Source organism: Primulina eburnea, chromosome 6, assembly GCF_022965805.1.
Source record: "Primulina eburnea isolate SZY01 chromosome 6, ASM2296580v1, whole genome shotgun sequence".
Taxonomy (NCBI): Eukaryota; Viridiplantae; Streptophyta; class Magnoliopsida; order Lamiales; family Gesneriaceae; genus Primulina; species Primulina eburnea.
The window spans coordinates 36,564,851-36,590,327 of NC_133106.1; the positions used below are offsets into that span (position 1 = coordinate 36,564,851).

General features: G+C 36.3%; 7 protein-coding genes across 9 annotated transcripts; 4 read left to right on the forward strand and 3 right to left on the reverse strand.

Annotated features, from left to right (window-relative positions):
* Window positions 1-1,266: 1,266 nt before the first annotated feature.
* Window positions 1,267-3,428, reverse strand: LOC140833587 ((R)-mandelonitrile lyase-like). The gene is made up of 3 exons (XM_073197920.1): window positions 3,191-3,428; window positions 1,522-3,037; window positions 1,267-1,420 (listed from the first exon to the last, which is right to left on the reverse strand). Exons 1-3 carry the CDS (start codon window positions 3,282-3,284, stop codon window positions 1,381-1,383), a joined length of 1,650 nt encoding a protein of 549 aa, XP_073054021.1. The 5' UTR covers window positions 3,285-3,428; the 3' UTR covers window positions 1,267-1,380.
* A 299-nt stretch (window positions 3,429-3,727) lies between these two features.
* On the forward strand, window positions 3,728-6,118 carry LOC140834897 (DNA-dependent metalloprotease WSS1-like). The gene is made up of 5 exons (XM_073200086.1): window positions 3,728-3,910; window positions 4,304-4,483; window positions 4,576-4,771; window positions 5,059-5,493; window positions 5,748-6,118. The coding sequence occupies exons 2-5, from the start codon at window positions 4,329-4,331 to the stop codon at window positions 5,850-5,852; spliced, it is 891 nt and encodes a 296-aa protein (XP_073056187.1). The 5' UTR covers window positions 3,728-3,910; window positions 4,304-4,328; the 3' UTR covers window positions 5,853-6,118.
* A 2,723-nt stretch (window positions 6,119-8,841) lies between these two features.
* On the forward strand, window positions 8,842-10,363 carry LOC140834898 (mitogen-activated protein kinase kinase 4). Its single transcript, XM_073200087.1, has one exon. The coding sequence runs from the start codon at window positions 9,070-9,072 to the stop codon at window positions 10,105-10,107; it is 1,038 nt and encodes a 345-aa protein (XP_073056188.1). The 5' UTR covers window positions 8,842-9,069; the 3' UTR covers window positions 10,108-10,363.
* Window positions 10,364-12,557: 2,194 nt separating this feature from the next.
* LOC140834900 (uncharacterized) lies at window positions 12,558-13,246 on the forward strand. Its single transcript, XM_073200090.1, has one exon. The coding sequence runs from the start codon at window positions 12,617-12,619 to the stop codon at window positions 13,163-13,165; it is 549 nt and encodes a 182-aa protein (XP_073056191.1). The 5' UTR covers window positions 12,558-12,616; the 3' UTR covers window positions 13,166-13,246.
* Window positions 13,247-13,424: 178 nt separating this feature from the next.
* Window positions 13,425-16,102, reverse strand: LOC140834899 (O-fucosyltransferase 36-like). The gene is made up of 3 exons (XM_073200089.1): window positions 14,693-16,102; window positions 14,357-14,606; window positions 13,425-14,063 (listed from the first exon to the last, which is right to left on the reverse strand). The coding sequence occupies exons 1-3, from the start codon at window positions 15,991-15,993 to the stop codon at window positions 13,887-13,889; spliced, it is 1,728 nt and encodes a 575-aa protein (XP_073056190.1). The 5' UTR covers window positions 15,994-16,102; the 3' UTR covers window positions 13,425-13,886.
* An 864-nt stretch (window positions 16,103-16,966) lies between these two features.
* On the forward strand, window positions 16,967-18,699 carry LOC140834901 (RING-H2 finger protein ATL3-like). The gene has a single exon (XM_073200091.1). It carries the CDS (start codon window positions 17,458-17,460, stop codon window positions 18,337-18,339), a length of 882 nt encoding a protein of 293 aa, XP_073056192.1. The 5' UTR covers window positions 16,967-17,457; the 3' UTR covers window positions 18,340-18,699.
* Window positions 18,700-20,332: 1,633 nt separating this feature from the next.
* On the reverse strand, window positions 20,333-25,068 carry LOC140834902 (ubiquitin-conjugating enzyme E2 34-like). Of its 3 annotated transcripts, XM_073200095.1 has the most exons (10): window positions 24,919-25,068; window positions 23,891-23,953; window positions 23,163-23,217; window positions 21,954-21,992; window positions 21,730-21,793; window positions 21,556-21,617; window positions 21,447-21,486; window positions 21,336-21,363; window positions 21,130-21,221; window positions 20,333-20,872 (listed from the first exon to the last, which is right to left on the reverse strand). In XM_073200095.1, the coding sequence occupies exons 2-10, from the start codon at window positions 23,945-23,947 to the stop codon at window positions 20,599-20,601; spliced, it is 711 nt and encodes a 236-aa protein (XP_073056196.1). In that variant the 5' UTR covers window positions 23,948-23,953; window positions 24,919-25,068; the 3' UTR covers window positions 20,333-20,598. The 3 variants fall into 3 exon arrangements, with proteins under 3 accessions (XP_073056196.1, XP_073056193.1, XP_073056195.1); XM_073200092.1 differs by having other exon boundaries at window positions 21,447-21,617; XM_073200094.1 differs by having other exon boundaries at window positions 21,447-21,617; window positions 24,896-25,042.
* Between the last annotated feature and the right edge of the window lie 409 nt (window positions 25,069-25,477).

Here is a 25,477-nt window from a genome sequence, read left to right on the forward strand (position 1 = left end):
AATGAACATAATATATAGAACAAAATGAACTGAAACAATTTTTTTAAAAAAATTATATATTCAAACACCACATATAAAGTACAATAACCTAAAAATTAATCAAATTATGGGTTTATCAATGTCATAATCTGAAAAAAACGAAGCATATTAAAGACAAATAATTATCAATTGAAAATTACTGTGAGTAACTCATAAAAATAATATTAAAACAAATGAAATAGTAATATTGATAGTAAAATATAATTTATAATATTTAATTTAATCTCCTAAAAATTTTTTATTTTTTATTTTTATAATTCTGTATCATAGATAATAAATTCTATATATTGATCTTTCATAGACTAACATTGATGACTATTAATTTCTTGTTAAATAAGTTTTTAAAATAATAAATAAATCAACATATGTAAAGAAATGCACATTCAAATAAGCTTATCTGGTAATATCAAATAAACTCATATGATAATTATTAAATATATATTTTAAACTATTGATACAATGCCATTTATCCACACTTTTATAAGTATATAGATTTATTACTTAATTAAAAATTGCACTAAAAATATAATTACAAAATTACAATAAAATCATTGAAAAAAAATGTAAAGATAAAATTAAAAGGATAAAACATTTAAATGTAGTATAAAAATGAGTTATTTGATAAAATTAATATATGAGTTACATTCTATTATTGAAGTGTGTATAAAAGGTTAATTTTGTCATTGCACAATTGGAAAACAATGCCCTTTTATCCACATTTTATAGGTATATAGATATAGATATAGATTGAAATATAACAAAAGAAGTAGACGTTCATATATATTTTTGTGATACTATAATTTATTACTTAATTAGAAATTGCAATAAAAATATAATTACAAAATTATAATAAAATCATTGGAAAAACATGTAGAGAGAATTAAAAGGATAAAATATTTAAATGTAGTATAAAGATGAGTTATTTGATAAAATTAATGTAGGAGTTACATTCTAATCTTGAAGTGTGAATAGAAGGTTAATTATGTCATTGCACAATTGGAAAACAATGCCCTTCATCCACGCTTTTATAGGTATATAGATATAGATAGATAGATATAGATAAGAAAGCCATATTCTTGGCGGGGGTTTGGCATAATGAGTTAAACATTAGTCACTAACTGGAAGAATATACAAATGCTGAAGATCCGTCACTAGTGTGAAAAACACTAAATACATTTCATTATTAAACAAGAAACTTCTTTCAGATGCAATATTTCTTTGTTGTGTACATTATAATCTTTCTATGAATCAAAGAATAGAACACAATACAACATGAACACATCGTCAGGCAAAATCCTATATACACAAGCAACAAGACAACCTAGTTGAAGGGCCTCTTCTTTATCTCATCCGCTCCCTGAGTAACTTCAGACCAACATGCCTGCAACGAGAAAGACCCAAAAATAAAAACAATAATGGAATCTTGAGCATTTCAAGAAAAGTTATGCTTCATTCAAAGCACAGAGAAGAGTGGATATTTACCTTCCCATCATCAGAAGAGTAGCCTGAGGATTTGTACCAGGTGACACATTAAAGATTGAACCATCAACAACTCTGAGACCATCAATTCCTATCACTTTGAGATTCTTATCAATCACCTTTCCCACTAGGCATCCACCATGGTAGTGCCATATGGTGCTCACCGTACGCCTGCAGAACTCTCTCATCTCTCCATCGTTTGACTGATCAACAGGCAATTCAGGCCCAACGTATCTAAACTCTCTAGTTCCAAACCATTCGTGGAACTTAAAATCATCCAAAGCTCGGCTTCTCAAAATGTCCCCAATTTTTCGTGTGCCATTCACGCACCTCTCAAGGTCACCAGGATTATTGAAGTAATTGAAACGGACGGTAGGATTCACTCTCACATCTGTGGATGACAATGTTAGGGAACCAGCAGAGAGTGGCCCGATGATTTTTTCCATCAGAGTGGCAACAGTGAGATAAACAGACGTGCCAGGATTTCTTATGAAGACCGGTCGGGCAGGGGATGAAAAAGGGATTATATTTGATGCTGCCTCTAGATAAGCCCCTAGATTTGTAACACCCACAACTTGAATAAGAGAATGATCAAGTGGATTTGGTGGCACAATGGAGATACCGTTTCTGGGATTATCGTACAAAAACTGACCAACATACGGCGAGTGGTGTGCAATTGGAATTCCCCACGAAGCTAGATAAGGCCTTGGCCCGACTCCACTCAGCAGCAGGAGCTGAGGACTGCCTAGTGCCCCTGCACACAGCAAAACCTCACCACCATTTACCACCATGGCATGGTGGTACCGGCCCATTTGATCACGAAAAACCACCCCAATAGCTGATTGCTTCGCATTAGAATACGAGGATGAATATGCCAGCAGAACCCTCTCCACACTGGCGTGCACCACCACCTTAATGTTTGATGGGTTTGCATAGTTCAAGAGATCCGCTGAACTATGTCTTGTACCGAAGCTATCAAATGTTGAACCCCCTATTTTGGTTCCCAAAACATGATCCAAACGGAAATCATTGTAAGGGTCAATCCCAGCTTCCAACATCCCATCTCTAACCGCAGATTGCCAGTTCTTGAGCTCAGGCCTGAAAACGATAATCTTCTCAACCCAGTCATATGACTGATTAATCACCCTGAGATCCCAATTAATCCCTGATCTTTTGTAAAAATCTTGATCCGCTCTGCTATAGAAACCAGCATTTATCGCACTACTACCCCCAAGAACCCGACCTCGGGCATTGGGGACTCCATCTTCGGATGTAAAGGCTTGAGCAGGGGAATCATAGGCATCAACTTCCATTAGGGTTTGGAGAAATCCGTTTTGAGTCATTAAATTCGGCTGCCCATGGGGAACACCCCCTCTCTCAAGAACAAGAACCCGGTAATGTTCAGATAGGGTAGCAGCCAATGGACAGCCTGCAGTGCCACCTCCGACTATGATGTAATCATAATAATCCTCTGAGGGAAACTCTGTGGCATTTGACACGAACTCCATATAAGCTGGACCTGCAAACACAGCATAAATCGATTATATCAATACAGTTGATTCCAGGAACTCCTGAAAAATAAAAAGGAATCGTCAATGAAAGTGATCAAGAAACTGAAAATAATTGAAGCCTTGAATAAGAAAGAAGGAAAGAAGTAACGGAAGTTCATTACTTTGTTGAGAGTATAATCTGGGGAGGAAAATGAGAGTGTTGAACATCAAGAAAACGAAAAATGGGGGCCAAAAAAAATATGGTATTTCCACCATTGTTTAAGTTTAGAACTCGCTGGTCTCGATGGTGGAATGGTAGGCGTGCGAGAAAGGAAGAGGAAGAGGAAGAGGAAGAGTTATGGGGCTTGCGGGTGGAGTAGAGAGACGAGCAGTAGAATTTCGGTGGGAAATTCAGTTCAATTCGACGTATCTGTCCAACGGCTTCAAAGCCTTCAATTTATTAATAATTTTCTCTTCTAAATTGATACATTTTATAATACCTTTAGAATGAACTATTTTTAATCAAAATTTTCAAGCATATTCTCTAGAAATACTTTAGAGATTAATCGTTAGATCGACAAAAATGAATCTTTTAGTTTGCAAATTTGGTAGAATAAAATATTTTAATTACAATTTTATTATTTTGTTCTATGGATATGAATTTTGTGTAAAAGGAGAATGAATAAATAATTAGTTCGTACATAAAATCCACAAAGTAAATGGTGGGCTAATTAAAAACGTCAGCCTTTCTTTGAAATGGTGGTGTCTTGCAGCAAAAGTTAAACAGAAATTGCCACAAAAAATCTCATTCTTTTTTCAAGTGCTGAATTTTCATAATCTGGACAGAAAATTTATGCATTTGGAGTGATTGTTATTTGCGATTTCGTGTTTCCAATTTCCGGGTACTTCCATATTATTAAATATCTCACTTCCTGATATCTCGTGCTATGATTATCCTCTTGTATACGAAGTTCTTCGCGTCGTTGTAATTTGATTGTTGTGTTTTTGGCTAAAATCACAAGAGAGTTTTTGAGGTTATTTATTAATTTTTCTTGCAGCTGTTTTAAGATTAGGGAAGATCTCGTCGTACCCTTGTCCGTTTATCCACTCTATGACTAATTTCCAGACTAAACTGATACCAGGATTAAGTTCATCTTGGCGATGACAATCGATTGACATATTTATGTAGTTTTTAAATCAGATTTTATAATTATGATTTGGTTAGATGTTGAATGACTAGAAATTATATGGCTCTATCTGATTACAACTAACTTATTGGAACATATCCTCACCAGTTTGGTTGGGATTTGGGCAATCGACATGGACCTCAATGATCTTAACAAAGTTTGGGACGTCAAGCCTCTTAAGGAAGTCCGGGAAGATGAAGCCAGGGAAATTCTGGAAAAGGTAGCGAAGCAAGTGCAACCCATCATGCGGAAAAGAAAGTGGAAAGTCAGGGTTCTTTCTGAGTTTTGGTAGAATGTGACTTTCCGTATATTCCCTTTATGATTTCACTCTTTTGTTACTCTTGCCTATCTATGTGCTTAAACAGAGACATAATTTGCAGGCCAGCGAATCCATCTCTTTTGGGGTTGAATATTGGAGGAGGTGCGGAGATTAAGTTGAGACTGCGCAGGCCGAACAATAAGTGGGATTTTTTCCCCTATGCGCAGATTGTCGACACCATGCTTCATGAGCTCTGTCACAACGAATATGGCCCTCATAATACTGATTTTTACAATCTTTTGGATGAAATTCGAAAGGTTGTGATTTCGATACACCGCTCCTTTTTTTTTGTGTGGTAAAACTTTTACGACTTGGCCTCTTGACTATATCGCTTTTCTAATGTCTTTTTGGTTTCAAGTTCATATCTTGGGTTATAGAAGCTCGGCAGATGGATGTCTCTCTTGTACTCTAGATTGTGTATGTTAAATGTTTCTTCGTGTGGTTGATCAATTGGCATAGGCATTCATCTGATATGAACTGATATTCCCTTCTTCGTTCTGCTAGATATTTATTATTCATTTCGTGAAATTTTCTTGTTCTTTAGGAATGTGAAGAACTTATGGCCAAAGGCGTTACTGGCAGTGGGCAAGGATTTGATCTTCCGGGGAGAAGATTGGGTGGGTATTCTCTTCAGCCTCCTTTATCTTTGCTCCGTGATAAAGCTCGGGCTGCTGCAGAAACCAGAGTACAGCGTGAAGGTTTATTGTCTCGTGGGCCTAAACGCCTCGGTGGTGACAGCAGCATTAAGGCTGTACTAAGTCCAATCCAAGCAGCAGCAATGGCTGCAGAAAGAAGATTACATGATGATATGTGGTGCGGATCCAAATCAGTTGAGAGTGAGGGGTCCTCGAAAATCTCGGAAGTTCCTGTTACACAGGGTGATAGATCTGCTCAAACTTCATTTGTTGAACCCATATCCTTCCCAGGTAGAAAAGATGATGTGATGTGGCAGTGCACAACCTGCACCTTATTAAATCAGGTAATGTTCACTGCATCCTGCTTCTCTTTTGTTTGGACTTTGGTGGTGGTTAGTCACAAAGTTTTTGGCCTCCATACTTGATCAACAAATATCTCCAAGCTCGTAGTCAGTAGCTACAGAGACAAGCCATTCTTTACACCTCCCGCCGCTTGTACATACTCGAGTTTATTTAAATTATGTTCCATCCTTTCATCCACTCCATGGTCTCAGGATGTTTGATATTTGGATTCTACTAATACGGTTTATTGATTCAGACACTAGCTCGTACATGTGGAGCTTGTGGAACCCCAAATAACAAAGATTTTGGAGATTACATAGAAGCTAAAGGTCTGGCCGTGCAAATTTTGCACCCTAGATAACAGCATTGAAGCAGATAGATGCATGGCTTGTGGGGAATGGAGATACTCTTATGGCCCTCCGATTTCCACTTCTGGCCCATATCTTGGTACCTGAAAGGATGAGTGGTATAACATCGCCGCAAACTGTACGCTTGCATGTCAGATTTAGCCTATATGGCGTGATTGTATTCAAGTACCTACAAAACTTGGTAAAATGTGGTAATATTTGTTGGCTCTGTCATCTGTAAGCTTTAATTTTGGTGGAAGCTATTTCTTTTGTACTAATCTTTCCCTTTGTCGACCCCAACTTATTTTTTATCGGTAAAATTTTAATTTACTAATAAAAAATTATATACAAATTCACTTATCTCACTGATGCACAGAAAAATTAGATGTATCATAAGGATATAAATTGTTCAACATATGAACTTTAATTTTATGAAATAGAGAATCTAAATTCGAAGCAGTAATAAGTTCCACCCTTTCCAAAGGCTGTAGACCGTCACCGGGAAAGCTAAGAGGCAAGCGAGCCTTGACAAGGTGAGATGTATCCCTGTAGGTCTTCTTAAACCACTTGAGAGCACTTTTAATGGTTGTCATACGGTAGCTCATCCGAAGCCATGCACGAACAGTAAACTGGGAGGAAAAGAAAATACGATCCAGCAACTTTAGTTCTGTACTACAGAAACAACATTGCTAGCCTGAGACAAATAGAAGGCGATACTTTTTTGCTAGCTTCCGAAAGCCACAAGACAAAATTAGGCTTGAGCAGAATGATAAGCTTTCAAACAACTGTAGCCAAAGGCACCACCCTTTCCTTAGAAGCTGTAAGCCTTATCCATCGGGGACAGGGAAAGTTCTTTTGGTGGCCATGAAACCAGTTGTGGGCGTCTTTGGTACTTGTATTTACGTAGGCATGATTTCTTGTCTGGCTTGACAATGACTTTGGGAGCACTGCAATGAATATATATCTTTTGTTTATGGTCATTAGTGAATTGTTTGGCACTTTGATTTGAGCCACAACACCTCTCAACCCAATTGAGCATTGGCTTCTTTTGTTTTTCCTCTCTTTTTCATTAATTTTTATACAATGGGGTGAGTGTTTACGAGTCCCTGTTCTATACTTGTCTCGTTCTTTGGAAGATGGGGTGTCGTTGGGCTTCAAGGCCTGAGGCTCGTTTAGTCTCACTATATACATTGTGCTTTTCAGTGAGTTGTTTTATGTCCAAAGTGAAATTATATATTGTTGTAAGAACTTATTTTAATTGTTTTTAAACGTCTAATCAATATGAAAAATACTCAAATAAAATCTTACACGCACTAACTTATTATCTGGATTGTTAATCTAATATTTTCATGTAGGCAATGTATGATCCCACGTGGATAAAAATTGAACTCGTTTGCTGTTGCATTTTTACGGGGAAGAATCACCATCGAATGAATTGATTCTAGTCATTTACTCGACCAATTCGGGCGTCGATATTGTTGCTTGGATTGTCCTTGTCAACAATTGGATGAATACAAGAAACGGAATTGCTTAATTAATTATTAATTATTGATTATTGATTATTGAGTGGTAAAATCCAGTTTTGACTTTGCGGTCCTAGCCGATGACAAAGTAAAAGAAACGAGGGTTGAAATATGTAATCCAAAAGCATCGCTTGTTCCCATTGCCACATTTTCCTCTAATATCTAATGTTATATTATAAATAGTCTATTAACAAGAAATGGTGAATTGTTTTCGATAAATTTATAATCTTTATTAACCATCTTAAAAGTGGTTAAGATTATTTTTTAGGAAAAAAAACTTTACATCAATGAAGGAAGACGATAGGGAACCATAAACAGACAGTTCTATCACGATTCACAAAAATTCTTATAAGACAATCTTATGAGTCAATTTTTGTGAATCAGATCTCTTCCCGACTCGTTTCATTAAAAATATTATTTTTCATCGTATATATGGATTGAGTCGACTGATCATAGACACCTACTCCTCGGTCCTCATGATTTACCTATACTATAAATATTAATTGAGTATATAGTATAGATAATATATAATAAATATATTATGTAATATATTTAACATATGAATAAATAACAATAGTGATGAAAACAAAAGTAACAACCGTTGCGTGGAATTTTGAACAATCAACATAAAAAAAAATAAATTATATAAAATTCACGAAATTAGTTCGGAGAAATCGTATGAAAGGCGTTTGCATATTTGGTATTAGATCAAGTCCACCAAATCGCAAGCCAGCATAACGATTATTTATTTTGGTATACATTAAGAAAAGGAAAAAAAAAATGATTTGTCCCAAGACGATCCTTGAATTGGCAGTAGCTATAGCACACCACGTGTCTTCAAACTTTTTTTTTAAAAATAAATTAAAAACCATTAATTAATTTAAATTATTTTTATATACAAAAATACATTTGAAAGATAATGAAATATTTAAAATATTCTTTCAAACACAATTACGTATCTTATCTTCTTAAAAATAAATTATAAAGATTTAAGTAAAAGGTTGTTTTATGTGGAAAAATAATCACCAATAAAATGAACTTACAATTATGATTTTAAATAAGAATTCAACAAATATCAATACTGTAATTATAAAATCGAAAACTCTTGTGAGAATAGTTTATATGTGATGCTTGGAGGGGAAAAAGACGGGGAGTGATTGTCAGTGTCAAGAAGTTGTACAGATAATAAACGACTTTTTACGGAAATGAAAAAAATATAAACGAAGTTATCTCACACCTAAAATGAGAAGAATTCTAAAACTATATAAATATGATTGCATCATATTTTCGAAAACTCGTCACTTAAACTTTTACTAACACTATTCTAATAGTTCAAAAAACATTTAAAATAAACTTTACGAAAGTTCGTACTCATATCTATATTGTGTTTCACATTATTTAATTTTGGAACCCGATTTTATTTAAAAAAATTAAAACTTTTTCAATAAAAATATAAAACATTTTTTGTCTTTAAAATATTAATTTGACAAATAAGAAATCAAGCCTTCTTCCTCCCCTCTTCTCCCTTCGTTTTCCATGGAGTTCGTTGATTTTCCTCTGCAAGCAATCCTTTTCTAAGTCTTCGGATGATTCGATTATTAATATTTTAGTTGCAATCATTCAAAAAGGTGTTTTATCGTGGTAAACAATACAAACCCTATTTTTTTCTTGGATTCGAGAGCTGTTTTTGGGTTAATAACCAAGTATAATGAGACCCCTTCAACCGCCGCCTTCCGCCAATCGTTCCAACCGCCGAATCCTCCCTGACCTTACCCTCCCTTTGCCCCAACGAGACTTTTCCCTCGCCGTGCCTCTCCCTCTGCCACCCAGCTCCGCCCCTTCCTCCGGCTCCAGTGGTGGCTTCAACTACGGTGATCTGGACCGAATCAGCCGCATCGGCAGCGGTGCGGGAGGAACTGTCTACAAAGTATTCCATCGACCCACCGGCAAATTGTACGCCCTGAAAGTGATATACGGCAACCACGAAGATTCGGTACGGCGTCAGATGCTCCGTGAAATCGAGATCCTACGCGACGTCAACAATACCAACGTCGTCAAATGTCATTGCATGTATGATCAAAATGGCGAAATTCAAGTCCTCCTCGAGTACCTTGACAAGGGTTCTCTGGAAGGCGCACACATCCCCCATGAACCCACTCTATCCGATCTCACTCGCCAGATTCTCTCCGGTTTGTACTATCTCCACAGGCGTAAAATCGTTCATCGAGACATCAAGCCCTCCAATTTACTGATGAACTCCCGCAGAGATGTCAAGATCGCTGACTTTGGCGTGTCTCGAGTTTTAGCTCAAACCATGGATCCCTGCAATTCAGCTGTTGGGACCATAGCTTACATGAGCCCGGAAAGAATCAATACTGATCTTAATCATGGCAAATACGATGGTTATGCTGGGGATATATGGAGCTTGGGTGTCAGCATTCTTGAATTTTACTTGGGAAGATTCCCATTTGCTGTTGGGAGGCAAGGTGATTGGGCTAGCCTTATGATTGCGATTTGTATGTCACAGCCACCAGAGGCACCCTCCACCGCTAGTAAAGAGTTTAAGGACTTTATTGCTTGTTGTCTTCAGACGGATCCCGCTAGGAGATGGACTGCTGGTCAGCTTTTGAGGCATCCTTTCATTATGCAGTATGCATCTCCGGGGAGCAACGGAAGTGGAAGCAATCAGGTGCATCAGTCTCATCAATTATTACCTCCTCCACCGCCACAATTTTCATCTTCTTGATTAGCTATATCTAATTTTGTTTCTCATTACTTGTTAACTTTGATGGGGTTGCTTGAAATGAATTCTGTAACTTGTTAGGCCATGTTCTGCATAGTGGGTTGCGGAGTGGTGTATGTTGGGCATTCTCACGATTATGAATCAATCTTGTCTTCAATGATAATTGATAATGTTGAATTATAGTGTTAAAAAAAAAGAGATGAGTTCTATTTAATGCTTCATTTCGAAGTTTCAACAATGCATTTTACTACTTGGAGATGGAATTTACGAATACCCTTCTGTAGGGTTGATTTTCTTTTTTAGTGAATCTGCAAATTGGCGTGATTAGCCTTCTGAGGTTCATCTCGGCCTATGTTTGAAAATATGTATATATATAGTTCCTACTGTCCCAAAATGATATGCACAATCAATCAAATTAAGATCAATAAAGTTATTAGATAAAAATGCTACTTTTGGGCCTTTTTGTCAATAATGTTAACTGACATCTACGTTTTAAATGTGCATTTTATCTGTCATCGCATGAATAGATGACTAGTTTGGTTATATTATGCTCGACTCCTTTTTATGATGGATTGATACAAAGCTAAAAGGCAGAGGCTTGGTTGCATATCTTCCATTTCCTCTCTTGGAATCCTTGTCTTGTCGTGGATGTTTGGTTGGTATCTTCCATGTTTTGCTACTATGTTTGCTAGATTGTTTGTGTATTTGTGGTGAGTGCTTAGTTTAGTGCTAAAGTCTGATAGCCTTATGATTAGCTTTGGCCATAGGTAAGATTTGGTTTTTTGTTTTAAAGGATCCTGTGAGCTGCTTTGGAGGAAACTTTTAAACCTTTAACCTTTTTTGCTTTATGCAAGGACATTTCCAATAATAAAGCACAGACCAGACATGTGATCTTAGTATCGCTAGCTTTTATTCTTCTTTCTGTTTTCTCATTGATGGTCCATCCATGTTACTTTGTCTATCACCATATAATCAAGATTGCTGCATCGGCACTTGTACAGGAGGATTGGTTAACATTAAAGTATTATTATTTGTGGCCTGTGAATACGATCCATCCAATTGGTCTAACTTGGAATAATGAGATCCCATGGGGTTTGCTGTTTAATGTTGTGTACAAATTCTATAGAATCTGGGTAGTAAAAATTTGAGTTAAAAAACAGTATGCATGATTTGACATGAAGTTTCTTGGGATGTAATTTCGTCGAAGAAGACCAAAGGAAAAAATATCGAAATTTGGTTTGACATGTTCAAATGGGAGGCGTGAGTCAGATGGAAACACCAAAACAAAAAACTGAATTACATGGGACTTTCTTAGCCATTGACTAATTTTTGTGACGAGTGTGAAACCGAGTGAAAGTGGTAAGATCTATGTATTTCTTACCTCATTGAATTCGTCATGCAATTCCAACCAAATATAAGATGCAACCGAGGCACATCCAATATATATATATATATATATATAAATATATATATATATATATATATATATATATATATATATATATATATATATCCCTTTATTTAAAAAAAAGGTACTATTATTATATAATAAATTTACGAATTAATAGGTATATATATGTAATATAGACTATCAAAAACTTGTGTGAGATGTTTCACGGGTCGTATTTGTGAGACGGATCTCTTATTTGGGTCATCCATGAAAAAGTATTACTTTTTATATTAAGAGTATTATTTTTTATTGTGAATATGGATAGTGTTGACGGTCTCACAGATTATGATCCGTGTAACGATCTTACATGATATTCACTTTGATATTTATGAGCTCGTGACGTCATTAAGTAGAACGATTGGGTCAAACCAAAGATTTCTCGGAAGCTTTATATTCCCGTACGGGCTGGGCCCAATTAACTTAGGATACTTTACTATTGTTGAGAAATTGGGCTTTACTAGAAAGCCTATAACACAACCCAAGTTCTATACTTATTATTTTACAATTTCCGAGGAAAAAAATTCCAAAAAATTAGACCGTATCATTTAAAATTTTAAATATCATACTTTGTAAAGTAATTAATGAAAACAATAATAATAAATCTTGGAACGGTGGAAAGAAAGCCTTCCCCCGCTTGACATTTATGGATCAATAGCATTTCGCTGTCCACTAATTTAATACGGTTTTATTAATGTTATAGACTCGTAGTTGGGATTATTATTATTCAAACCACCTAATAACTATTATAAGTTATAATTTGATTTATAGATTAGACAGTTTCCCACTATTTTCATGTAAATCATCCAAAATTCCACTCTGATCCTAATTTTATAAATCCTTCCCCCAATATTTCGATAGTTTTTATGTAATGAATTCCGAAAAGAATCCGAATAATATATTACAAAAGAAGCCTTGAAAATTTATGTTTTTGTAAATGAGAATTTCACAACAATAAACAAAGGAATATAATATAATTTATTTTTTTAAAGAGCACCACAGATTTTAATATTGTCTGTCTACAGCCCGATTACCCAATCATCAGTCAGTGGCCACAACAGAAAAATGGCGACTCTACAACCGACTCTCCAATTCCCCAAACCATGCTCAGCATTCCCATCCTCGGCCCGCCAGAACCCACGACCTCGAAATCTCTCTATTCTCCGCGCCACAACCGAAGAAGATCCTTCCCCAGACGAAACCAAACCCGAGCCAGGCAAGGACGACAGCTTCGAAAACCGCCTATACCAGATCCGCCTTCGTAACCGAAGTGGCACGGGCAAGAAAGCTGAGCTTAGGAAAAGCAAAAAAGGGAAGAAAAGTGGGTCCGGGTCAGGATCTGGGACGAGCATTTTCCTGCCTCCGGTACCACTGAAAGAAGCTTTGTCAGAAGGGTTGAGTGTGGAATTCGGGTTCAGCTCTTTTGTGGAGCGTATCCACGGTCGGCTTGCCATTCTTGGATTATGTGCTCTGTTATCAGTGGAGTTGGCGACTGGACAGGGAGTCATAAGCTATCATTCACCACCTATTATTTTCATTCAGTTGTATTTCGTGGCTGCGGTTTCTGCTTTGTATGTCAAGTATGAGAAGGAGAAAATCAGTGTGTGGCCATAGAAAAGAAATCATGGTTTCTGTACGTATTAAAAAAGTATGTTTTTCAAATTTTTACTGGCCTGACCCTGATCGTTGCTTGTATCTAATGTTTTAATGCCATACAACAAATTTGTGTCCAGAGAAAGCTTTGGCATTATTCTAATTAGAAATTTAAAAGAACAAGACCGTGAAAAATGCATTTTCCGGGCATGTCCGGAGCCAGAGAACGCAACCGCTTGGGGAGTGCAAAAATCGTATATTAGCAGTCAAATTTTATAAATAAGCTGTCAAACATATATTCTCATTATTCAACAACATTAAGGATAATAGTTCAAAGTTGCCCCTTTGTACATCAGACCACTCCTGGGAGGAGATTCACAACAACGAAATGTTACATGTCCAACCAACACAATGCTCCAAACTGAGCTAGCCAAGACAATCAAATTGAATAAACAAAATCACTTATGCTGAAGCCTATGAATCATCCATCAGAATGCAGATGAAAAAAAATCAGTCCAGATCCCATCGCAGGATGTTTTTTGCCTGTTCAAACAAACTCCAACATAGCTAGTTTTCACTGCCATGTCTTCCGGTTGGTTATTCATGCCAACATAGTCTGCGGTGGGTGGTAATAAAAGAATTGGACAAAATAATCTAATAGAGCAACTCCTTTTTCTATCGTTGCCATCTAGATGACATAATGTTTTCCTTTTGAGTGTACATTAATATACAAATGACCCGTTCACTCATCTTCTGCAATAAAATTCGGATGTTCACCCTGGCACAGATATTCATCACATAAAGATGCTGATCCCCAGTCCTTACGAAGCCGCAAGATATCTTCCGTAAATGTAGACCCAGAGGATCCAATAAACACGGTAGACAAAGCACAAATAGTCTTGTCTAACATTGCTTCAACCTTCAGGATGAAAAATCAATTTTAAATTGAGTCGTGATCGTTTTCAAAAGTTACTTGCCAAATTCAACAATTTTCAAAGTGTTTACTGATTCCAACAATTAAAGGAAGATTTCTGATTCATTTATGGCCGTTAATCAAGAGCTAAATTGATCGAGTCTTATTTTATGCTAAAAGTTAGATTGCCTTTAACATAAAAAAACACAATATATCAACAAATATATTATCATAATTCATCCAGGTATAAATGACTTGCAATTGAAGCGATTAAATAAACAAGGAAATTGCAAGCTCACCTGAGGATCTTCCTCCAGTCCATGCCTGTATAGCAAAGCATCCCACTTTTCCGCAAAATTACGAACAGGTCTATGAACAAGTGGCACAGTCTTCCCGTTTGAGGCAATGAGAGACTGCAGTAAACCAGTTTCACTTCCTGCAGCATCTGTAGAAAGATATATCACAGGACTGCCAGCCCGTTCAACCACTCGATTTATGCAATCTGCAGCTTCAGGAACAGGGTAAAAGCAGCTTGGTTTCTTGGCGTTGCTGGAAAAACATCAACGAAGTTCACCGAGAGGTTAATAAAGCCACTGCAAAATGTGGAAAGAAGACCTTAATGAATGAGAACAAACCAAAATTTCAAGAAACCGTGTCGCCGAAAATGAAGAGCTATGAAGTCCTTCCCTAGGAATGTCTGAATAAAACGTTGAGCAGTGAGCAGAATAAGCCGATGTGGCTCAAGCAGCGTCTTACATTTGTGGGCAATAGGACCACCAGACTGCATTACCTGGTCCCTCTCCACATCTGCAAAGAACATGTCTCCAATTGCAATAACATCATCATCCGAGGTAAACTTACCTAAGACATCCTGAACCGTTCTTTCCTTTGGATTCTTCACATCCTCCTTCCAAACAGCTTCAATCTTGCCAAATGTGAGACCCAACCCCTTCAACTTCTTCACATGATCACCATCCACAAAACAAGGCTGCGGTAATGAGAAATAACATAAGAACTTGTCGATATGCACAGAATTCTTCTTAGTCTCCAACAATTCCTCAAACGTTACCACAACTTTCCTTCCCACACATTTGTTAATATGCTCAATATCCAGTACCCGATGGAACTCGTAATCAACCTTTGCACTAGGGATCACCAAAACACGATTAAGCAAAGCTGCGAAGAACATATGCTTCTCCAAACAAATCAAATGATTAGACATTTGACCAGAAGCACAAATTGCAAACAGATACTTGTTTGATTTTGGCTTCCACTCAATGGTCTTCCTCTCAGATAACCTCTGATCCACCTTCCCGCACCTACTCCAACCCCCAAAACTTGCATCTGTGTAGTTCTCAGTTAAATCCACGAAATCCCCGTTTTCATGGGATGACAAAAGAATCCCTTGAATTTGTTTGTTCAATAAAATTTGGCTAAAAACACGAGATTTCAAATCTTCAAGCATTGAAGAAGTCACAATGCCTTTATCATTATCGTCGACAGAAGTCCGATTCACAACACCACTATTCTTCACATCATCAAAATATAATTTCGTCATCAATGCGGTCCGATTCCACGTTTTGAAGAGCTCAGTTTCCTGCTGCTGAAGCAAATACAGAGCGCGCAATTCGGACTCGCGCATGCGATTAACCGAAGGATTGTCGCCGAGATCCTTAGCCATCGGTATGCGGGTTCGGAAAAGGTTCTTCAGGTCTGTTGTAAAATAGAGCAGCAAAATCATGATGGGCAAGAAAACGGCAAAAAGATACCTCTTATGGCATTTGCGGGAGGTGCTCGAGATTTGATCCTTGAAATCGTCGATCTGGAACGAGGAACGGCGGTGGTTAGGAGAATGAACGGCGTCGTTGGACCTGGCATTCTGAGAAATTAGGTTTTCGTGATCCTCCTCTTTTTCTGAGTGCTCTCGTTCCATCATCACCAAACCCTTGTACTACAATTTGAGGAAAAATCACAAAAAATTGTATGAGAAGAAGATGAGTGTGTCTGTCTGTGCAGTGGAAAGAGGAAGGACAACTAATTTCCATTAATGGATTTGTGGTTGGACAGTGACCCATTACCCGTCCAAGCCATATTTATTTGCTGGGTCGGCCCAATATTTCATTGGACTGTATACGGCCAATATCATGGGCCGTTAAGGAATACGCATCAGTCATCTATTTTAGCTCATGATGAAACTCGGGTTTTTTTTATTATTATTTTTTGAAAAAAAAAAAAATTAATTTCAAAAATAATTTTACTTGGACATTATTATACATTCATTTTAAAAAAAATCATGTAAGTTACAAAATACATATACATATATATGTATATATATATAATATGTATATATGTATATATTATTACATTCAAATCAAGAAGACAAATTTGAACACTCCACAAATTATAATTCCTTCCATGGTCAAACTAAAGCCAAACGAAAAGTCAAGATAGTTGCCTTTTCCCTCCTAACTAATGTAATCAAACATAAGTCAAATCAATTACATCAAAATTTTTTAAGATATAAACTTGTTGGAGTTGTTTATTTCTAGCTAGCTATAATTCACATATTTATATAAAATCAAATTGATGATATAACAACACATTGGTAATTGAATAAATTGGTCGACGTGTAGTAATCGATTTGATATCAAGATCTTAAACTTGATATAGATAAATTGAATTCGAGATTCAATTTAATTAAATTATGAGTGACGTGTGTTTCATCAAACATTTAAAAAATAGATAAACAAGAAGTTGAGATGAAGGGGGCAATACATGTGGAAGCATCCAAGAAGGGTAATCCAAGTTGATGAGTCGCTGGCCCGTTCAAAATGCCGCCGTGTGAGCTTCATTTAACACTAATCCTAAGTCTACGCTGACTGCTATTTCTTGAGACATTGTTATTTTCCTCTTTATTTCCAACTCAGCGGTTGTTGGACCCGAATGGATCACAGTTTTTTCCCTCTCTGGTATGATGACGAGAGTAGAATTTTCTTGAATCTTGTTTTTATATATAAATGCTGAGCATTCTCATTTTTCTAAAGCGTCCAAATCTTCATCTTCCCTTTTGCTTCCGCCATCTTTCTTATGAGTTTAACCTGAATCTTCTACAATAGACAATATATATATATATATATATCTTTCTTGGGCTTTGCTCGAAATCTCAATTTAGTGCTTCGAATTTCGAGGATCATTCATTGAAGCTAGCGTAAAATCTTGTTTGGGATCTCCCTGTATACCATATGTTTGAGGAGATTTCAATGCTATAGAGCTAAAACAAAATTTTCTGCTGAATTTCAAGAAATCTCGTCGACATTCTGAATCATTTTTGCCATCAAAATCTCTTCGAAAGCCGAAAAAAATCTCAACTTTGTCTTGTGGTTCCTGGGATCTGAAGAAAATGACAGACTCAGGGGCTGGGAATTTTGGTGACTCAAGTGTGATCGAGCGCACGGGAAAGATTATGGTGGTGACCGTTATCCTCCTCTTTTTCGTTGTAGTGTTTGTCTTCTGCCTCCACCTCTACGCCAAATGGTTCTGGTACCGTCGCCAAGTTAATCCCACAACCACCACCCGGCGCCGCCGACGACTAGACTTCTCCCCTGGCTATCATGAAGCAGCAGCTGTTGCCGCCTTGCGCCGTGGCCTCGATCCTTCACTCCTTAAAACCATACCCATCACTTTATTTGATCCCAAAGAGTTCAAAGATGGGCTAGAGTGTTCAGTGTGTCTCTGTGAGGTCGCCGAAGGTGAAAAAACCAGACTTCTACCGAAATGCAATCATGGATTTCATGTAGAATGCATTGACATGTGGTTTCAATCACATTCTACTTGTCCCCTCTGTAGAAACCCTGTTGCAAATCAGGGCCAATCCTCTGAGAATTCTGCTGCTGATTCAACATTAGAAACTACACAACAAATTCCAGCGGTGGAGAATCCAGATTTTTCAACAGAAACTCCAAATTTTCCAACCAATGTTTTATTCTGGGGTGATGAAACTCAAGTTAGCACTTTTGGTCCAAATTGTGTGGCGGAAGATCATCAAAGTTGTGCTATTGATGAGCCATCTAGCTCATCCTCAAAGTCGTTATCTAGGAATAATCGGCTAGATGGGATATTGGTGATCGATATTCCAATGCAGATTAATGAAGAGGAAGAACAAAAGTCACCAATGCCGACGAGACTCAGATCACTTAAAAGGCTCTTGAGTGGTAATAGAAGAACCAATCCTTCTAGTCCTAAGAATTTTGACCTGGAGCAAGGAGTCCGAGGACAAAGTTAATTGCTTCATTCTTTATACATTATGGATCGTTTTGGAAACTTCGTGAATATACAGATTCGGATGATTAAACATCCAGTTTATGCATTTATTTGTTCATGTTTTTTAATTCTTGGTGGAGATGAAAAGGTTGGATCCATGATTCTTGAATTCTATTCTAAACAGAAGCACTGGCAGTGGATATGCTGTATATTTGATAGATGTATAGTTTTGCTTCTCTGAAAAGATGGAAAAGTTTCCATATCTTAAAGAGAGAGTTAGATCATATAAAAAACAACTGTTGGTTGGATTTGTTAGTAGTTGTAATACATAATAGTATATTTCTTCATTAATCTTTCAATGGTAAAGCTTGTGCATTGTTTTTCCTGTAATTTTGTCACGCTTTCTACCAATTCTTCTGTTGTGGTTTTATGATGAAATTATCATCACAAACTGATATGGAAATATATATATGAAATTAACTGGAACTAATTTAGTAGGAAAGCATCTGATATATATGCATTATCTTTATTTTATGTATTACAATAAATAAAAAAGGATGGGCGATTGGATTGCACATTCTCTTTCCATCAACAATTACATTTTTTCACCATTCAAATATCACATAGAAACCCATAAAAAGACCTGTAAGAAACAACAATTTTCTGGTTTATTGCTAAGTCACCAAGTAAACCGGTCCATATGAATGAATCCTGTGTGTTCTGCTACCAGTGATGTTGCCCACACTTCCTTGGATTGGACCAAAAACATGAACCCGGCCACGCTCCAGTTTAGAAATGGTGGTACCGCTTATAGTTTGCTTTGTGGATTTGTTCTTCCTGTCAAACTTGAACCAAAAGAAGATCGAATTTTTCCGAGATTTCATGTTCTTCGTCTCCCCATCCAATTGCTGTTCTGGTGATGCTCCAATATTTGTTATATTTAATCTTTCCTGGCTTGCGTTCTTTTTTGCTTCTTCCATGAACTGAAATGGAAACCAGCTAAAATCTTATCAACCAACTTCAAGAACTGAAAAATAGTGCCTCAGAAGCAACAAAAGAACTTAGTATTGGAGAATGATTGTAATGTAAAAAATAATGCAGGCAACAGATTTACAAGAGCAACGATAAAGATTGTGCTGTAAATGAGCGTAATCATACAGTTGTAATGAATTTTCCCGTTTTTTTGTCATTAATATGCTTACCGTCTGTGGAACTGAAGCAACAAGAACGTCCTTTTGTGCTTCAGATTTTGCAGACACGAAATCAAGAAAATAGCAACTCAATTATAAGTAGTTCAGGGGAAAAAGGATTACATTATTTTGGAGACATGAGCATGTGAAATAATATGATTATGCTGGAGCAAGTAGCATTTTACTTTTAGTTGTGACTAAAAGTCTCATTCACTTTGTAAGATTTTGTTTTTCACATGAAACCAAAAGGCTTCAATAAAATAATTGGGTTTGGTACACGAAACTCAACTTTAAATCTATAATTTAGTAAAATACTAGCGGATCGAGATTTACGAGTTGTATAATATTAGAATTGATGTGAATTTTATTTTTATTTTTCTTTTTTATAGCGTCTACATGTTTTTCATAGGTTCTCTTCCATGGTTGATAAGCGAAAGGGTTTGAGGGAGGGAGGGAGAAAGAAAGTGGAGAAGGAACCTTTGTTTTATGGGTTTCTATCCACTTAACAAGTCCATCATCCATGTTAAGACAGTTTGTCTATAATTGTCAATTAATAGGAACAGAGACAACTCCCCTAAGGCTAATGTCTCAAAATGTAACCACCACCAATACCATTAAATCTCTTTCTATTTTTATAAAAGTTAACATATATCTTAATGATCTAAAAACTAATACTTGATTACAACATACACAAATAATTATACCAACTCGTCAGTATGTTTTCTGAACCTTATGGCCACTTTAAGCCATCATATGCCGCATTGAATACAACTCACATACTAAAATTTGAATATTCAACCCTAATTATTCTTAAAAACTGACGCATCGGGACTGAATCCACACTAAAAAATATAATAATACATCAAAAGTTGAACATAAAATATGTAGTAGAGCACAACCGAAAAAAAAATGGTGAACACACCACACCAGCATATTTGGACCAAAAATCTTAACAGTTTCCCTTCATTAATACAACTATACAAAATCTCCGAGAGTTTAGGCCCATAAGACAATGGATCGGTCACGATTCAGATGTTTGCTGGCTCACAAATAAGCACTTACAATTCTTCCCTTGAAGGGTCTGTATGTTACTAAAGTTGTAGCAGAGGCAGAGCCATGACACCGCCAAAAATGAAAACTAGCAACAACCACCACCAGGAAGGGAAAGATCTTTGCCTCAGGTTATTCACTTCTTTCGGGACTTCTATATTTTTCTGCTCTTCTCTGGTCCCACGTTTCTTCAACGAGGGTTCAAAATTTTCTTCTTGAATGGATGCAGGTGCTGACTGTTCTGCCAATTGCTGTGCTGCTAGCTGCCGTTCGTATTTTTCCACATGTTCTGGAAAAAGTTTCCTGAATGTTGGGCTGTTTCAACAAAAGAAAGAATGGGAAAAAAAGAAAAAGAAATAGTGAGAAACCCAACTCATAAATGCAATGCTAAAACATAAATAAACAATGTTAAGTAGCTGCAAATCTTTCAAAGACACATAAGTAACTTTTTGTTAGTTCTTAAATACGTATGTTGAGGCAAACTTTACACTCATTGAGATAAAAAGAAAATAGATTATATTTTTCAATCATCTTGTTGAGCAGAGGATGAGCATCAAGTTTGTAAAACTCACTTTTTACAGTTGAATGCCAAAGAAGACTTCGCAAGCCTTTGTTTCTCTTCTGCAGTAGTTGTGACACTGCCAGTAGTGGGACTAGTGTCCATCTGAGAACATATAAACCAGGACGTTCAGCCGTTCAGGTAAGTCACCATCTAATTTCAGCTTAAACTTAGAACTATAATATCTTGTCACTCTCAACAATTAGAAAGCTAACTCACCATGAAAGAAAGAAGCCCTGTCAATATGCTGCATGGGAATAAGAAAAATCAGCACAAGAAACTTAAGACTGATACAGGAAATATATACAACTATCTTCCTTGCAGAAATACCTTGAGACAGACCACATAGGGTTCCAACTCTCTGGATGGACTGGAAAATGACAGTGTAAGTGAAACAAAATGTAGAAAGCATTGACATGATTTACCATAATTAACTTACAATCGCTCATAGACAGGCATATCTTCTTTTGAGTCATAAAGCGTCCATTCGGAGTAGTCATACTACATGAGACAGAAACAACAATATACATAAAAAAAAAGCTATACAAATTTAAGCAGATCATGGCACCATCACACTTAGAGCATTGTGCTATGTTTTACCATAAAAAATCACCTGATTCCTGGAGGTTTAAACGGATATTCTGGTGGAAACTTTATCTTTCCATAATAATAACCACCTACATCGATCGAAAATATAAAAATGAAAAGGAAATAGCATCATGAGTATTCCATATATAAGCACTTTAGCATAAATGGGCATGCAAATAATAGTCCAAATACCAACGTAAAGTCTCTATTTAAGCTATACACACACAATGAAACCATGAGAACCAAAACCTGCAAATGGCGTTCCATCACTCCCCTCCAACAAATAATCTGACCACAAAAATAGCCAACAAAAGATATGTCAGCAGATGAGGACAGCATTACAGAAAATGATGCTCACTAAAATTCATATCTCAACAAAGATGAATTTTCAAGTTAATCAGAAACTGTAGGACATGTGCTGAGTTTTTAGAGATTATTTCTTCTATCCTTTCATCCCTAAATATATCGCAAAGTAAGGTACTCAATTTATCACATATACTTCTTAAAGTTACTCAGAGATACCTTGTATATAAAACACATCAAAATGTAAAGAATGTAGGATTTTATTCAGGAGAATGTGTAAAATATCCTTATACAGGAGAATGTGTCAAATAATAGACAAGGAACACCCATTCAACCCACATCATAGTCGACCATGGACAAAGTGGAACAATGTACCTAGAAAGGCGTACATAAAATAACAATCAACAAAACATAGAATATCAAAAGGCACGTCTCAACGTGCATAAAAAATCTTTACTATGATTTGTAAGTTTAGGGAGTGACCACAAGAAGCTAAATTTGTTAATATTGATACTTGGACCTAACTCAACCCCAAAAGCTAGCTCAAGGTGGAGGATTGTCCAAGTCAAATATACAACTCCCAGATATTTTATCTAACCGATGTGGGACAATTAACACACCCGATCACGCAATGAACACCTAGAGCTTGAAGTTTACAAGTGGCTCAACTATGGACAGTCCAATACATAACGGTAGAACTTGGTCTCTGATACCATGTTAATATTGAAGCTTGGCCCTAACTCGACTCCAAAAGCTAACTCAAAGGGGATGATTGTCAAAGTCTATATATGAAATTCTCAGGAACTCTATCCAACCGATGTGAGACATCTTAACACATATCTTTGACGTCCAAGAAAGAAATCTGGAGCATGAAGTTTACAAGTGGCCCGACTATGGGCAGAATGGGTGGTCGGACCGTCCAACACATAACGGTAGGTCTGAACTCTGATACCGTGTTAAAATTGAGACTTAGATCTAACTCAACTTCAAAAGTTAGCTCAATGAATAAGATCATTCAAGTCCATATATGCAACTCTCAGGGATTTATCCAAACGATGTGAGACAACTAACAGAATTGAAAGAATATGATTGAGCTGAGAAAAAGATGCAAGGTGCATTCATACAGAGGCATACAACAAAATCCAAGCAACTTACGCCACTCAAGGATGTCGTTGGGAAGAGGGCGTGCCACAACATTGGAAACAGGTTCCTAGGAATGCATAACAAAATAATCAGCAAAGCAGAGATGAAGATATATATATAACTTAATAATACGAAAATTCATTTTATAAAAACAAGTTGTGCTAGAGTAAGTGATAAACAAAACCATTTTTATTGGTTCTAACAAACATCCTCGGTCCTCAAACAATGGCTGATTCATCACCACAACAAGACTCGATAAGAAAGTCTGGTGATCAAATAATCTTTTAACCATTGATGATGGTTTCTTCAAATATAAATAGGAATTAGGGCCTTTTTGTCCTCATTCTACATGCTTGATGCTACATAATTCTCCCTTGTCTCAAATTTACAGATTTAAAATGGCATTAATACATAAAAATTCTTAAATTTTTGGCATTTTAAAAGGGCCTTAAATGAAGTATCATCCAACTTATCTTACTTCACATAATATCTCCGGCCATGGCCAAAGTTATCTTAACAATATTATGGAATACTTCTGCAAAACGTTTTCCATTATACTTGCTCATTCCTCCAGTGCTATACTCATCAAATTTCAAGTGATGAATTATCTGACATCCAAGCAGCATAACTCATTGTGTCCTTCAGCAAGTACTTTTTTATGCATCCAGAATAAAATAATGAAGGTATATGATTCACACTGAGAACACATGAAAGCGTTTCCAGGAAAAAATGGTACTTACTTTACAAAGTGCTCTATATTCCTTCTGAAGGCGCTTTACGCATGCTTTTTCAGCCATCCCAGCCTGCACAACCAATCATCACAGGTTTCAAAAAAATTCAACTGTATTCACTGTTATAATATGAAGTTCCTTGTGCAATGAGAAAAGTTGCCTTAAAATTTTAGGGCAGAAAAGGTATTAGATGTTTAAGGTTTTCCACCAAGTGCCATAAAAATATCACAAATTTACCACCGGAATCACGCAAAGAAAACATTAAACATAAGTTTCAGTGTCACCAATTTAAAACAATAGAAACAAGACCAACATTGAAGAATCTGATGTTAAGGGTCAAAGCAGTAATTCATCTACAACATTATCTCGGAAAAAAATTTCAGTCCAATCTACTGACGTTTTTCACTATTCGTCAACTCATTCAGTTTATGCAGTTTTCGAAAAATAGCTCTCAGAAATGCTCGCGGAAATAATTTTACATAATCTGATAATATCTTGTTACCCAGAAGTATTAATGTTCCCGCATCTAATTAAAGTTCTCTTGATAACAAGACTACAGATTATGACAAAGAAATCAACGTGTTTTCAACCTAATAGGAATAGTTACAATAACAAATGAAATTACTAGACAGCAGTTGGTGATTTAGTGCCAGCAGAGCCACAATCTTCGTAATTTTTCAACACAACAATTTTCAGTATTGTATCTCTAACCCACCCATAAATTACCACAAAGCATAGCAATTCCCACAATGACCACACAGAAAATTTCTGCCATGGAAAGATGGCATCACACTTTTCGTCCATTAATTATATGGGATCAATAATATAAAGCTGCAGACGATACAGCAAGAACAGGGCAATATATCAATCAAAGCGCACATGCACACAAACCGAACAAGGTGATTGTCGAATCATCAAATTAACCCAATTTGATAAAACCCAGATCAAAACCTAGTAAGACTAAGAATTTATTACCCAAAAGAAAAATTATATCAACAGCAGAGAAAAACATACATCTACATAAAATGTAACAAAACCTGAATTCGTAGAGATATCTGAACTACACGATGTGATATTCTACACTATCAACAGGGGGAATTCTGAAGTTGGTGTTGGATTTGTTGAAGCATAAATTTCCTCTTTCCCGGAGATGTCTGACAATTTATTTATCCCGTCACGTAGTTTATTGTTTTTGCGAGAAGTGAAAATACCTTTTCAACCCTTGTATTGTGGATGAGTGGGATTCGACAAAGGGGTAAAGATGGAATTTCGATATGATGCTTTGCAAACTCAACCTTTTATGTTTGAGCAGGTATATTGTAAAATAATTCGACATATTTTTATAAACTAGAAAAATGCACGTGCGTTGCACGTAAAAACCTAAACTACTGAAAATATATATACGGAATTTTGATAATATTTATTTGAATTAAAACATGGCTAATAATATTTCTCAACTGAAACAAACCAAGCCATATAAAATAAAAAAATCATGACCATAGACGGTATATGAATCAGATAAATTATCTTATCCACTCGACACACTTTCCAATATACTTTTTGGTTGATTTTGACAACTCAACAACTATTTGTCGT

Bases quoted from the DNA above. Each gene is read 5' to 3' on its own strand.
- LOC140834902 (XM_073200092.1), bottom strand. From the start codon at position 23,947: ATGGCTGAAAAAGCATGCGTAAAGCGCCTTCAGAAGGAATATAGAGCA. The intron at 21,618-21,729 runs GTGATTTTTTAT...TGTCTCATGTAG, and splicing joins TTTAAACCTCCAGGAATCAG to TATGACTACTCCGAATGGAC. The intron at 21,222-21,335 runs GTGAGTTAGCTT...ATATGTTCTCAG, and splicing joins CAGGGCTTCTTTCTTTCATG to ATGGACACTAGTCCCACTAC.
- LOC140834900 (XM_073200090.1), top strand. From the start codon at position 12,617: ATGGCGACTCTACAACCGACTCTCCAATTCCCCAAACCATGCTCAGCA.
- LOC140834898 (XM_073200087.1), top strand. From the start codon at position 9,070: ATGAGACCCCTTCAACCGCCGCCTTCCGCCAATCGTTCCAACCGCCGA.
- LOC140834901 (XM_073200091.1), top strand. From the start codon at position 17,458: ATGACAGACTCAGGGGCTGGGAATTTTGGTGACTCAAGTGTGATCGAG.
- LOC140833587 (XM_073197920.1), bottom strand. From the start codon at position 3,284: ATGGTGGAAATACCATATTTTTTTTGGCCCCCATTTTTCGTTTTCTTG. The intron at 3,038-3,190 runs GTAATGAACTTC...CTGTGTTTGCAG, and splicing joins CAGATTATACTCTCAACAAA to GTCCAGCTTATATGGAGTTC. The intron at 1,421-1,521 runs GTAAATATCCAC...TTCTCGTTGCAG, and splicing joins ACTCTTCTGATGATGGGAAG to GCATGTTGGTCTGAAGTTAC.
- LOC140834899 (XM_073200089.1), bottom strand. From the start codon at position 15,993: ATGATGGAACGAGAGCACTCAGAAAAAGAGGAGGATCACGAAAACCTA. The intron at 14,607-14,692 runs GTTTGTTCTCAT...ATGTTTTTCCAG, and splicing joins CACGGTTTCTTGAAATTTTG to CAACGCCAAGAAACCAAGCT. The intron at 14,064-14,356 runs GTGAGCTTGCAA...TTCATCCTGAAG, and splicing joins GACTGGAGGAAGATCCTCAG to GTTGAAGCAATGTTAGACAA.
- LOC140834897 (XM_073200086.1), top strand. From the start codon at position 4,329: ATGGACCTCAATGATCTTAACAAAGTTTGGGACGTCAAGCCTCTTAAG. The intron at 4,772-5,058 runs GTTGTGATTTCG...CTTGTTCTTTAG, and splicing joins TTTTGGATGAAATTCGAAAG to GAATGTGAAGAACTTATGGC. The intron at 5,494-5,747 runs GTAATGTTCACT...TTATTGATTCAG, and splicing joins CCTGCACCTTATTAAATCAG to ACACTAGCTCGTACATGTGG.